We start from the raw sequence: 14,539 nt of genomic DNA on the forward strand, positions 1-14,539 counted from the left end.
CTCTGGTTGATTTTATGAGTTTAGGCAGTGGCAGAAAATTAACAGCATTTGAATGTTTCTTTCTTATCTTTTTGCTCATCAGACAGAAATTATGAGGAACGAATTTGAACGGTTAGCAGCTCGGCAGCCCATGGAGCTCCTGAGCATGAAGAGGTAAAACCTGGTCATTGCAGAAATGCTGCTTTTTGAGGGGTTTTTTATGCTAATCCACCAATACAGAAATGTACAGTTTGAGTGCACACATTTTTTTAGCATGTAACTTAAACTTTTGTTGTCACTCTTTGTGGAGATATGAGCTTCCGGCGCCCACATCAGGACAGAAGAACGACATAACGGCGTGGCAGGAGTGTGTGAACAACTCTATGGCCCAGCTGGAGCACCAGGCAGTCCGCATCGAGAACCTGGAGCTCATGTCGCAGTACGGAACCAACGCATGGAAAGTCTACAACGGGTAAGAGGCATCAGCCTTTTTCTTCAAAGACCGTTTACTGTTTGAAAATGGCTGACTGTTCTCATCCTCCTTCCTCAGCAACTTGGCCTTCATGATTGAGATGGCTCAGAAGGAGCTTCACAAGTTCAGGTAAAGGCAGCAGGATGGTGATATTTGATGGCCCAAAGTTCTTTTAAAAAAAAATAAAAAATGTTCACAGATAATGTCCTTAACTTCTACAGGAAGCAAATTCAAGATTTGAACTGGCAGCGTAAGAACGACCAGTTGGCAGCTGGAGCCAAACTACGCGAGCTAGAGTCCAAGTATGTCAATGAGAATGCTTGCATGTTTGTCATGGTGTGAAGATGAGACCTCACGGTACTCTTCTGTGTCTTAACATATGTACATTTCCATCCATAGCTGGGTGTCACTGGTCAGTAAGAACTACGAAATCGAGCGGGCCATCGTCCAGTTGGAGAACGAAGTCGGTCAGCTCCGACAGCAGCAGGGGGACGAGAACAAGGAGAATATCAGACAGGACTTTTAGAGAACTGGACTCTTAAAGGTTTCTGACTAACATGGACTCCCTTGGACTAACATGGACTGGGAGTAATCTGAGCAAAAAGAAGTTATGAAACCACAGATGTGACATAGATTGGTAAAAACAACAGTGGAGAAGTTTCAGACACCTGCGGGTGTTCTGGCTTTAAAAGAAGCTTCTTTTCGTGTTTCTGATACACTGGTGGCAGCTTTTTCTCTTGCTTTACCACAGGACTTGAATAGATGCCTTTCAGCCAAGGGATGTGTTAGCGGAAAGTGTACATAGTGCAAGTCTGTTGAAGACTGCATTAAGTGTAGTTTTACATCGTCAATTGATGCATTTTTAAAAATAAATCTTTGTAATAAAATGAATTTCTATAGTTCCCTTTGAACCGTCGTCTACAGTTTTCCAATTGTCCAAGAGTTTCGTACTCACAGTTTTAATCTACACTCATCATGGTTATGAATGTTGCCTACTTTCAATAATAGAGCTGAAATATTTTTATTTTAGGTGGGATGATAGTGTAGCTCCAATGAATTACCTAAACAAGAATTTGCTGCACAAGTTTGGATTCATAGATTTTTTCCTAACCAGACATGGTAAAAACTTAAGACTCTAAAATAAACAAGAACACTTATGTGGGTTTATGCTGTGGTATGTAACTTATACAAATGTTTTTAATATACATATATTAAAACTGTCCATATATTGTGACAGTATGAGAGGATCTGTGAAAAGATCAAGCTCCTCTCAGTGCTACTATTGCCATCTGCAGGAATACGCAACCAAAGCCAGCAGGAGGGGCAACGCGCTGCTTGACGTACTAATAGAGAAACAACTGGAAAACCTTAACCGCCATCATCGGTGGCCATGCTAGCTAGCCTGAGCATTCAGACAGTTCTGCTGTGGAGAACCAGACGAAGCCTAGCAGAAAGCAAGGGAGATGGAGTGAGCAGGTAGGTACAAAAATGGAGGAAGAAATCAATAGTTATATGGTTGCTACTTATAGACAATCAGGTGTTCCAGCAAATTGATCGATAGTTTTGGATTAGATAAAGCATGACATCAAGTCTATAGAATCGGAATATAAACACCAGTTTGTACTCTTACATTTTCTACCCATAATCACCGTAATACTTGCGTAGGCAGAAGTTAATTTTTTTTATTTGTTCCTTCGATGTCCCTTTTGGGGCTCCGTACAGAAGCTTGTTGATGACTATGAAAAGCCAGATGGGTGAAGGTGTGTATAATTTTGTCCCTGTTGTGGAGGAAATGCACAATAAATCCAAACCTGCGTGCAAGATTTTTCGAAATCATGACAATTGTATCAATCTACACTGAAATAAAGCAGTTTAAATTGAAATTTAAAAGCCTTAAATTATGACATTGATGTACATATATGACACTTAGATAAAAACTTTTCACTTATTCTCGGCCGACTCCACCTGCAAAAAATCTAAATTAAAATAGTGACTGTTCTCTGACCTGAAGAATAAAATACTCCAAAATATTTTTCATTTGTGCTCATTTGGAACTTTGGACACCAAGCTTGTCCAAACACAAGCTTGGTGTGAACAGACTCCTTACAAAGAAGCACTAAAGTGGATTTTTATGCATTTGTTAGAATCCTGTCGAAGTCACAAATTTTCCCCTTCACATGAGATATCTTTATACACATTTGTACATTTTGCAATACTCAGAATAATTGATGACAATTGGTTTCTTTGTGAAATCACAAATGAATTTTCCAACACTTCCCATTTTGCAACTTTCTAAAATGAAAGTGGGTGAGGACTATAACACCACTGAGTGAATTTGGAAAAACTAGTTAATATACATGCTTCTGTGATAAATATGCATTATGTCTCCTTACAGTAGAATCAGTAAATTTGTCATTTATTAACAAGTATTGCCACATTCTTTACATTACAATACCTCTCTCCCCTGTTTTATTACAAGCAGAATAACCTAAATTAATGTCAACTCAGTTTAAGATAAATTAAAGCGGATTATCTGCATGGTTGTCGCTGAAAGCCAGACTTCCAGCATAAGAAAAGGAGAGAGGCAGAGTAGAAGGTGGATCAGATCTGAGCAGGATCTACAAACAAGAACGAGAACTGAACTTCAACCGAAACACAGCAGAAAACACTGATACTCCATAATGTTCTTTTGAATAACTTTCACGTGTCTCACTCACACAGGTTAGCAGGCACCATTTAACTGTTTGTGTAGAGAAACGCTCTCTCTATATATATTTAATTTTTTTTTTTTTTTTTTAGAAAAAAGAACAACTCAGAAACAAATGTTCCCTGTGATAGGATCTCTGATTTTAGCTATGTGCAAAACTAGACAGCCACTGGTAGAAAAAGCTGCAGTGTGGAACAGTGGACCATGCCTCAGTTTTATATACTGAGAGTGTTGAGAGCCGGTACTAGAGTCACAGCGTCTGGAAGGTTCTGGTTCTGGTCCTGGTCTCCTTTACTCTGAAGAAACTTCTGCCGATGCCTCTCCTCTTGGCGCTTCTTCTTTTCCAGCCGCTGTTGCTCTTTTCTTTGCTTGTTTGAAAGCTAGATGGGATGGAAAACAAACGTTATAAAAGAACCATCTGAATGTATGCTTCCAAGCAGATTCTAAATTAACTAGATTGTCATGCATCATATGTGCATTTATATGCATCATAAATGCAGTTATTTACTCTGCAAACTTGGGATAATTCAGCAAAACACCAAACATCAGAATGCAGCAATGTGTTAGTGGGAAACCTATGGAGCTAAATTGGGACCATAAAGTTTGTATACAAGAAAAACAAACAGAAAAATTACTTTGAAACTGAAAAAACAGTATGAATCTGAAAACAAATGTTCATATTGTAAAAAAAAAAAAAAAAAGACATGAAACTGAAACAAAAACGTTAAAAAATACTTCAGAGGTTTTTCTTTTCAGTTTCAGGTTTTTTTCCCAGTTTCAAACTGGTCCTGTTTTAGCACGGGGAGGGGCCACAGATGACAGGCGGCGTGGAATCAGGACTGACAACTGTTGCACCCAGGGACTATGGAAACTGGAAATATCTTTAAAACATCTCTGATATTCTGTGTACGAGGCTGGTTTTGAAAAACAACATGCTTCACTTTTATAACCTGCCTATGTCAACACACAACACAAGTATCAATGGAAAAAATATTACATTTACAAATCTGCACAGCATTTTCAATTTTATTTTAATCACATCAATATTCACAACATATTAAATACCCCAGCTTTTTTATTTATATCATGTATCTTTTAAGTATTATTTCAGTTTTTAAAGAAAATTACTTATTTTCTTATTTGGAAAAAAAATCAGAAGAAAAAAAGCAGTAGATCCCATCCATGATAATACCTTGGGCTTTTGAACGTCGCTGCCCTCTCCTGGCTTGTCATGCTCACTGCAGTCTGTGGCTTCGGCTCTGCAGGTTGAACAGGACCCCGATGTGCATTTGCCCTGGCACAGCTGGCCAAGCGACGACCCAGCGAGCCATTCAGCATTTATTGTTGCTGCACTTAGCTGCAGCAGGTTCTCCTCATCACCTGAAGAAGGGGGGAGACGCAACTCCGTGATCTGTTACTGTTCACATACATATAGGGCTGCCACCTTTCTGAAATTAAAATAAGGGACTCCCACCAGGCCCGTGTCGTCCTTCTCTCGTGGGGTGAGATGGCTGCTGCAGTGGTAGACTTTATTTTATGGGAATGTTTTTTTGTTTAAAAAAAAAAAAAAAGTGATTCATAGATCAATCGTTCATATATAGAGGTGGGTTAGAATTCCCCCAAGCTGTACTCCAATCAGAGTAGAATACATTCAACAGGTTTTTACTTAAGTAGAAATATAAAGAAACAGTCTAATAAATTACTTAAGCTTTAGTTAAGCAAGTGTAATAAATATTTGGTAAACTTTCTTCTCAAGTACTGAGTAACTGCACCAAATGTAATATTTTAGATTTAATTAATCAGACAACCAAAAATATAAGGTTATGTGAAAATTCTTGTATTTTAAAGAGTATTACCAAAATATTTATACAAATACGGAGTTAGTTTTGGACGCTGGTTCTAGACCACACGGGGGCAAAGGTAGTCAGTGTTTTTTCAATGTTTCACACTTAAAGAATGAAAGAAAAAACCCCCCCAGCAATATTTCATCATTTGATATACCAAGTGACATTGTTCAGCCTTGAATGTGCGTCTTCCCACTCACGTCTGTATTTTAAAAGAGTTTTTGCTTCTAAGAACATGGTGGAGAATCGGGTAGAGGACGTTTTAAAAAGACGCGGGTTGATGGCAGCTCACGGTGGCTGCGTGGTGTCCGTCTCTAGGCAACCATGATGGCAGCGTCGGACCACAGCGTTCTGGGCGGGGTCCTGTTTAGCTCCCGCCACGACAATTTAGCTGACCTTAATAATTCCTGTGTTTTACTTTCGTCATTATTGTTACACTTAATGTTGATATATGTGTAATAGGTGTGACATTTTATAGAAATACGGAACAATTTGCATCCCGTATCGCAACATTTAACAGCCAAATACGGGACGATTCCGTATTTTACAGGGCGGGTGGCAACACCTCATACATACAACAAGCAGCATCTAAGAGCTGCTAAAGTTTTATTTAGCTACTAACCCTGGATTCCCCGGTTCTTGATGGAGCTCAGGATCACGTTTTCCTCTTCATACGCTGTCAGCAAGGGTTTCTTTTGCGTTTCCCTCTGACCGTCTCCAAACACACGCTGCTGGCTGTGGGAATTCTGCAGGGTCTGGAAACCGTGAAAGCATCTCAATTAGCAAAGCATTAGAACACGCGCAACCTGGATACATCCCCGCATCTGCTCCGGATCCAGAGGAATTTAAGCCAGTGGCTTATTTTGGAGGGGCAGTGTAAACGAGCTGTTTGAATATAAATACTTAAACCTTTATGTAACCGTTCAAAAAATAACCATGTTTGGTATAAAGAATAAACAATAAGGATGTAAACACTGACATGTATAAAATGTTGAGTAATTATGCTCAAATTTGCATAAACATGAGTTCATACATCGCAGAAATCTAAGGGGTCCAATCTCTGAAGTCTATTTCTTTAAATGCAAAATCAATATTGCTCAAGTAAAAGAAAAAAAAAGTACCGTGGAATAAAACTACTCTAAGTAAATTTTTTCCCCCTCAAAAAGTTACTCAAGTAAATATAACCAGTGCTACCTGCTTTTGAACATGGATAACAATATCAGTAGCCTATTCTTGTTAACAAGCTTAATGTGATATATTGGCATTAGTTAGTCATCATTTAGCCAACATTTCCTGCATCCAACAGCATTACTCGACACTCCTGGTTAGTTTGGGGGAAAAAACAATGCAAAGTTCTTTGCCTTTTGCTGGTTTGCTCCCATGACTCTAACACACACTGGCGTGCCGTTCTGCACAGCAGCATGTCTCAGTCACTGCCGCGCCAGCATCTAGTGGTCATGTTACGTTTAAATGCGGCTCGTAAAAACACGTTAACAATGGATTAAACAGTTGACAGGACTGAAAAACGTGCAGGAGACCAAAAGCGAGCACAGATACGGGAAGAGCGGGAACAGGTGAGAACTCGACAGGTCTCACCTGTCGAGTTCGACTCCCCTTGCATGGTTCCTTTGCCGCATGTTTTTTTCCCCTTCCTGTTGGACTACTGTCGAATAAAGGCCACTAGAAACTCCTTATAAAATAAAACGACTACCTCAATGCGTAGCTGTGCAGGACTCTCAGAGTTGTCTCCGACTCGCCGCACGCTGTCATAGTGATCTCCATATCGGTAGGCGATGTGCAGCTCTCTACACGCTTGCTTCTCGACACCATTTATCTGCCAAAGCGACACAACTAATGAACTGGTGAAATACAGGTGAATTGGTGTCCCACGGTTAAAATAGTATGCGCTCATGTGATGTCATTTGATTGCCTCATCTTGTAGTTTGATCCCTACCTCCCAAAGTGGGGCGTTTAGCTGATGAATGACCACTTTCACTTGCTGACTGCGAGCAAAAGCTACAATAGCGTCATTGCCAGCAAAGGTACCGGACTGGGCGAGATTGGACACTGGAGGAAAAGAAAAAAATATGTTAGTTTTTTATACATTTTACAAGAAACAGTACAATTGCATAATATAAATCACTACTTTATGTAAAATGTCCTCTCAAATAGAATTGATAAATTATCTCTATTTGACTAGAAATTTAGCTAATAAAACATACAAATTTTATATTATTGAAACGGTTTTTTTTATAATAGTAATGAGGGTTTGCGCAATGGATTTTTCCCATTCAGCACTTTTCAAGTATTTTCAATGTAAGTTTTCAAACATTTCCACAATTTGGAGATTAAAACAATACAAATTAACTAGAGAAGACCATTTCAATTCACTATTATAGATCATTTATTTCAGTTAATAATGTGTTGTGGTTGTATTCTGTGTTCAAAAAGGCAAACTAAAATATAAAAATGTTATGCTCTGAAATGTCTCTCACGAACACACACTATACACCCGACCCGTCTCAGAACAAAACACTAATTTAACAACAAAAAGAGCCCCTAATTTCAAGAACTAACATGCAAAATATAAAATCATTGAGTCATAAAAAATAATAAATACTCATTATTTATTATTGAGTAATAATAAATAATTTGCTTAAATCATTTTAAGGTAGCTGACTTTCCTGCTCAAAGACAAACTTATGAATTTGAAGAAAGTTACACAAAAATCTCTAAGAAATGTCTTAGATTCCAGCATTTAGGAAATAGAAATACTTTGGGGAATTCTAACTCACCTAAAACAAGAGAGGTTTGGTCTGATTTAACTTCAGACAGTGAGAAAAAAACGTGTATGTCTTTTTATTAAGTGTGTGACCTGGTTTCAACAATAAAGAACGTTTTTCAAGTTTAGGCTTTTACTCAAGCATTAGATTGCAGTTTATGACAAAACTGTGCCGTTTGAATTTGAAGCACTTTCAAGGTTCTGATGCAAATATCTACCACTTTCCAAATCTTGAATTGGAATTCATGCATTTTCAAGGATTTCAACCCCCTGCATGAAACCTAAAAGGAAATGACAACTCTGAAAAAATGCTTCATCACTTCCAACCTGCAGACAAAAACTTCCAGGAGTCACTGCTTCAACATCAACTATAAATTAAACAATCCCATAATAAGCAACGGTTGGTATAACATTATTCAATAAAAAAAATTTAAAAAAAGATAAAAATGAGTGTTTCCAACTGCTTCTTTCTTACAGTGCTGTGGAAAAGGAACATCATCTTCAACAAAAGGCTCAAAGTCTTGTCGATGGGACATCATGTACTGGACGGTCTCCTGGCGAAGCCGCAGATGACCCCGCGAATGCCCCTCTAACTGGTCACCGAGCGCTCTGAACAGGCAGTTCCTGCAGGAGACAGAGGTCATACATAATGATTGATGTACCTCATTACTTGCTATATGGAAAAAAAAGCTCTGTCTGAGTTAAAGAAGCAGCCTGTCCAATAGGGACGGGTTAAAAGGTCCTCTCTCAACAAACCGAAGCCCGGTGTGTCATGATCAGAAAGATTATTCTTTAGTTAAAGAAAAAAAAAAGCAATTTTATCTTTACAATTAGATAAAGGCAAGTTAAGCTATTCTGGAAGAGTTGAGAGAAATGCTTCGTAGCAGCAAACCTACTGAGACATGGACTGTTTTTAGATAAAGAGGGTTTGAAAAACTCATTTTACCTGTAATAAATAAAACATTCCATAACTGCATTTTGTATTTAGTCAGGTAATCTTGATTTGAAATTAAAATATAATTATTTGTGTGACAAAAAAATGGAAAAAGGAGAAAACATTTTTTCACAGCACTGTACGTTTGTTTATATTCATAGTCCGCAGTAAGGAAATGTGGATACTGGACTCAAATTAAATCATTTCTACTAGCAAAGATTGATTAGTGTCATTTAGGTTTGAGTAGGGGTCCTGATCTGTCAAACAAGAAACTGAAAAAAAATGATTGGAAATAAATGTAGCACAAGTTTTGATAAGCAAGTTTTTAGGAAATAGCATAATTTTTAAATTAGTTGAGATTTGAATATTGTTATATTGATCTTCCATAATTCATGATAATTATTAATTACAAAGAAAATTGACTGATAATCAATGGTTTAATCAATAGACATAAAATTTAAGTACAAAGGAAAAAAATGGCAATGTGCAAGTCCTAAACGGGGAAGTAATTAGCAAAGGGTCAATTTGTCTTGTTTTTTACAATACAGTTTTTTTTATTATTATTATTATGAAGACTAGACTATAAATGTTAATAGTCTAGTATTAACATAACCACTGAAAGGTCTCAGGACATTTGTTAATATGGAAATCATAACTTCAAGGATGCAACTAGAAAACATTTTAGTAATGGATTATATTATCAGTTATTCTGACAATCGATTCATTGGATAACATTTTCTTTGCAGATTTTTCATTTCACCGCTTAAGCTTATTTTATAAAATATTAGAAATACATGGGGAAAAAAAATACACAAATAACTCAATTCATTCAGAAATACTTATAACATCAACATGTGGAATGTTCAGCCCATTCTGCTCAACAATACAGTGTAGGGCCAATCTGCTGATTATTTTTTTGGATTAATCGATTATTGATTGGGAAACAACAAAAGTGCTTATTAAGAGTTTTATGGTTTTATAGAATTTGAGCCAGGTCAAGCTAAAACTATGCCACATGTGGAGTATTGAATTTTTAAGCAGTGTATATATACTGTATATATACGTATGTATATAATTTTAGTCTAATTACCGCTCTGAGTAGTTAGGTATGTTCTTTCAGCAAAGGGCCTGTTATGAGTCTGTATACTTCAGTTAAGGATTAATCCATTACTAAATTAGTTGATAATTATTTCAATAATTGGTTAATCACAATTAATTGTTTCAGCCCTAGATCAAACACACCAAGATCAACACACATGACAAATATAAACAGTTTCCCCATCTCGTACCCGTCTCCTGGGACTTCTCTCAGCTTTAGCCCGAGTGCCTGGAGCTGATTGGAGAAGCTGACATACTCTGCCCCTTCGTCGTTATCCTGAGGGCGGTTCTTCCGATCTTTTGCAATGGCACGGCGAGCTGCTCGTTCATCCCTCTTGCGCTCCAGTTCGCCCTTTTTATTGCTCTTCACAGGTTTCGCTGTCTGTTTCCGAGACATACTTGGTCTAATCGTTTCTTCGTGCCCGCAGCACCAAATAATGTCCTGTTTTGGCAACTAGATGGCACTTCATTAAATAATTCCAGTCTTGTGCAACCTAAAAACACAGAAAGACAGGTAGGGAAATGAAACTGATAAGTGAAGATGGATGCATGTTGCTACAAAGCAAGAATAGATATTATATATTTCTATTGAAATAATACAATGTGGAGGTGTTAAAATAGTATGTAAGCTTTTACCAAAGATCTCCCACTTAACTATTATGATTTTCCTATTGTTCTGTTTCTTTCTACTGAAAGAAAAACAAATAGTGTCGAAAAGATGTATTCAGTCTGAAGTGCAAAATAAAAAATGTAGAAATTATTTTAATAGGCACCAGCTGGTATGACATTATATTAGCAAGATAACCTTGAGTAAAAATGCAAGGCGACATGGTATTTATGCAAAACTTTTCAAACTTGAGCTAATTAATATGGATTAACAAAAACAAAGAAACAATAGAAACTCAAAAAATATTTCTACTGCAACTAAGGCATAAATTATTAAAGTTATAATAATGTTATCTAAAATATGTATGTAAAGTGATTTTCGAACATAGACACAAGCAAAATACAGAACTAACACCCGTAATATAAAGTGCAACTTATTCAAATCCCATATAGATTGAAACCGATAAATAATCTGAGCCTCTTTGTAAAACAACTTTGAAAATGGTTTATTTAGGACACCAACAAATTTTTAACTAAAGAAAAAAAATCATAATATGAATTTTCCTTATATCAAAATACATTTTTAATGTCATGTAGGCGTTTTCTTTTCCTTTGTAAATCAGAAAAATGAAATAATTCCAACCTGATACTGTTCTTAAAGAGCCTCATTTAATTAATCATGTAACTGTAGTGTTCATTTAAAAAGTACTTTTTGCTTTTTAAAATAAGATATTTATACTAATAACATGCAGTTGCTTTTGTCGGTCCAACTAAATTACCTCTTTTGTTTAAAGTAAGAATTTTAAAGACATTTGAGGAAAAACGAAAGTGCTTCCAGACCTTTTGTCGTAAGATTGTCCCAAATGAGACACAATAAGAACTAAATGGCATCTAAACAGAAGCCAAAATATATAATAATTCACTTTTAAAATAAAAATTTCCAGTAATAGGTTAGCATTCTGTCTCTGTATAGTTTCCTTGTTCTGTTCATAAGTCTTGTAAGCTACATTTTAAAAATCGATAACGTGTAATTAGATGGTGAAAGAAGTGATTTGTTTTTTTTTATGGTATACGTTTTCAGTTAATACAGCTTTAAATGTGTTGCCTGCGTGGTTTCTTTTCTTTTTCAGGCAAAGGCCTATTACTTTAGCCTTTTATTAATAAATAAAAGCTAAAGTAACAGCTCGGTTACTTCATTTTTATATGCATAAAACTGCTCGGCAGAATTCAAATTAATATGTAAAACGCACTAACTACTCGAGGAACTCGCTGTTGTCAAATGGTTAAATTTTTACTGTTAGCTAAAATGACAACTAGTCGAAGCTAAATGAAGAAAATAACCGACCCAGTACATCCAGTTTTATCTACCCGCTTCCAACACTCCGTCTACCGAGTCGCAATATATCTAAACTCAAAGACTCTTACCTGACATGTGCGGAAAGTTATGAGTTTTCTCTGTATTTATGCATGTTTTGGTTCAGACGAAAACATTTCCCGTCTACGTATTTGTTTACAACCAAAGTTCCGCTTACGTATTTGTAGGTACGTCAGTATGTACGGAAGCCATAAGGGGACAAAGACGAATTAAAACCGCTCCATAATGTCGAAACAGTCCTAAAAAACATCAGATCGATCTGTCTGTCCGTCCGTAACAAACAACTGTGGCTCAGTACAAAGTAAGAGTCTCTGTATCAGATCTGTAATAAACATCGCCTCTGAATAACATCCACCTTCTGCCAATCTTGTAGATCCAGTCACCCTCAACTCTTTGTGATGACACCACACAGTTGGTGAACATGACGTGGGGGTGGAAACTGCACCACAGAGTGAGGACAATTTTATTCACAGCGACTATCTGACAAAGTATTGATCAAACCAAAAATCCAAGGGAATGTACTTCTCTTTGTTATATATTCCTTTTTGTGTATTTATCCCAACCAGCTGTGCAGGTTTGGATTAAGTCTAGTGAGTTGTTGGCTTTGTCTTGGCAGATGTACACTGGCCTGAAGGTTACATTTGTGCATGTGCAGCACTCTCACCAGAGAGGAACAGTCAGCCAAGGGTGACTGAAAGACAGAATTTTATCTGAATGCAGATGTATTCACCATAGCATGTGTTTCGTTCATGTGTGCATAGATAAGTACTGATATTCTACTTTAGTTGGACTTACAGTGCCTGACAAATTACTGATATTGACATTTTTTCCGCACTTATTTTTTGTTGCATCCATAAACGTGTATGCATTTCATTTATATTTTATGTAAATGACAAACAATAAGGAAGAAAAGTAAGTACATTTTATTTATATAGCACCTTTCACAGGTCAGAAAACCTCAAAGTTGTTTAGGGGGCAATGAGGGCGACAATGGTAGGAGTTTGCCCAGCAATTGGCGGGTTGCTGGTTTAACCCTAACCCCGCTCCATCCTTCTTTGTTGTTGTGTCCTTGGGCAAAACACTTCACCTACGTTGCCTGCTGTCAGATACCCCCAGGGCACCTGTGGGTGCTGTCTGTATCTAGTAGCTTGCCACCATTAGTGGCTTGAAAGAAAAAGAAATAAATACAGGAATCTTATTTAAAGAGCAAGTATTACAGTATTTTCCGGACTATAGAGCGCATCTCACTATAAGCCCCACCTACATTAAAAAAAAACAAACAAAAAAAAACTGGAAGCCTACATATAAAAGCCACACCGGGCTACAAGCACTATCTCCGCCTCTCTCGGTTTCCCACAAGGACACAGCAGAGGGAGATTCTTAATAAATCTGCTATTAAGGACGCAGCCCTGCGGCTCCATGGATTCGCTGACGTGCAGCTTCAGCTGCGTCATATTAACTTCTTTGTGTTGTTTCCATGATGAGGGGGTTTGAGTTTGAAGAAATTTCTTCGTGGTGCCTGCTGGTAGCATGTGCTTGTTCTAAATGAAAATCAGCACTTTCTTCTTTGATTTCCGCACAGGACTATAAGCTGCATGGTTCAAAGCGTGGGGGGAAAAAGTAGCGGCTTATAGTCCGAAAAATACGGTACATGCTTCTGGATTCGTTACAAACTTTATTTATTTAATTTTTTTTTTAGAAAAGAAAAAGATTGCTTCAATATTTTTTTGGTTGTTCACAAGATGTAATAACTTTGAAGTTGCTGTCAGCCTATCAGTATAAAGGTGGATCTTAAATTATAATATAGTTGAAAATTGAGCCCAGTGCTTAGTAGAAAAAACCGATCAATGCAAGTGCTGTCAGTCAAGAATGTGAACACGACCCAATACAGAGTACTGTACAGTACTCTTGCATTTCTCTATTATGCGAGTAAAAATGGCGAATTTGAAGAGCATCTCTTATAAGAGATACTGTATATCCTCCCGGCTTCACGGTGATGCTGTTCTTTTTATGGCGCTTTTAAAAGAAAAACTGAAAGTGTGCAATACCGCCACCATCTGGTCTGGAGCGTGGACTGGAGCTAATGCCGTTCACTAATCAATAGGTCTTACGTAACACATCTGGAAATGGACTTGGTCAAAATAGCTTCTGTGTTTTAGTTAAACTGAAAACAACAGATCATATTCGGAGAGATGTAAAACTGAAGACACCTGCTACATTTAGTGTCCAGGACAAGTAATGTTTTTGTTTTAGAACCGCTGTCACTAAAGTGTCAATGTTTGATATGCTGAGGCATGAACACATTATTTACTTTGTTAAACAACATTACATCAAGTTCCACTATAAGATTTTTTATTGTTGTTTTTTTATTCGTTGTCATTTTAACAAAATAGCAAAAGATTATTAAGTCACCTAAAATAGCCTAAGGTATACACTGAGATGTAATTTAAAACATACAGAAATTTCAGTATATTTAATTGTTTATTATTAATGTAAGCTTTAAGTGAATTTTAAAAGATTCTATTTTGAGCATATGTTTTAAAATGTACACAAAATATCTTAAAAAGCACATTGTTTCATTGGTACACTTGAGCAAATACATATTTTGTTCACTTAAAATATACTTTTATTTTATATATTTCTTAAAAGTGTATTCTGGTACAATTATATTTAAGTGTGTTTAAAGTTATAATGTCAAAATTGGTACAAGCATGCTGTTAGTATACTTCGTGTACATATATT

The 14,539-nt window shown here is 36.8% G+C and overlaps 2 protein-coding genes across 3 annotated transcripts in view; one reads left to right on the forward strand and one right to left on the reverse strand.

Annotated features, from left to right (window-relative positions):
* The window catches only part of bcas2 (BCAS2 pre-mRNA processing factor), a 624,479-nt gene extending 622,207 nt beyond the window's left edge, over positions 1-2,272 (forward strand). For both annotated transcript variants that reach the window (XM_028013804.1, XM_028013798.1), the window contains 5 exons: positions 83-153; positions 290-451; positions 530-580; positions 673-753; positions 851-2,272. In XM_028013804.1, the coding sequence (XP_027869605.1) occupies positions 92-153; positions 290-451; positions 530-580; positions 673-753; positions 851-977 (483 nt within the window). In that variant the 5' untranslated portion in view covers positions 83-91 and the 3' untranslated portion in view covers positions 978-2,272. The remainder of the gene's footprint in view (positions 1-82; positions 154-289; positions 452-529; positions 581-672; positions 754-850) is intronic.
* Positions 2,273-2,623: 351 nt separating this feature from the next.
* Positions 2,624-11,997, reverse strand: otud3 (OTU deubiquitinase 3). Its single transcript, XM_028013396.1, has 8 exons — positions 11,848-11,997; positions 10,008-10,310; positions 8,260-8,408; positions 6,957-7,069; positions 6,714-6,836; positions 5,625-5,757; positions 4,351-4,538; positions 2,624-3,538 (listed from the first exon to the last, which is right to left on the reverse strand). Exons 2-8 carry the CDS (start codon positions 10,211-10,213, stop codon positions 3,374-3,376), a joined length of 1,077 nt encoding a protein of 358 aa, XP_027869197.1. The 5' UTR covers positions 10,214-10,310; positions 11,848-11,997; the 3' UTR covers positions 2,624-3,373.
* Positions 11,998-14,539: the final 2,542 nt, after the last annotated feature.

This window comes from Xiphophorus couchianus, chromosome 1 (assembly GCF_001444195.1).
Source record: "Xiphophorus couchianus chromosome 1, X_couchianus-1.0, whole genome shotgun sequence".
NCBI classification, from domain to species: domain Eukaryota; kingdom Metazoa; phylum Chordata; class Actinopteri; order Cyprinodontiformes; family Poeciliidae; genus Xiphophorus; species Xiphophorus couchianus.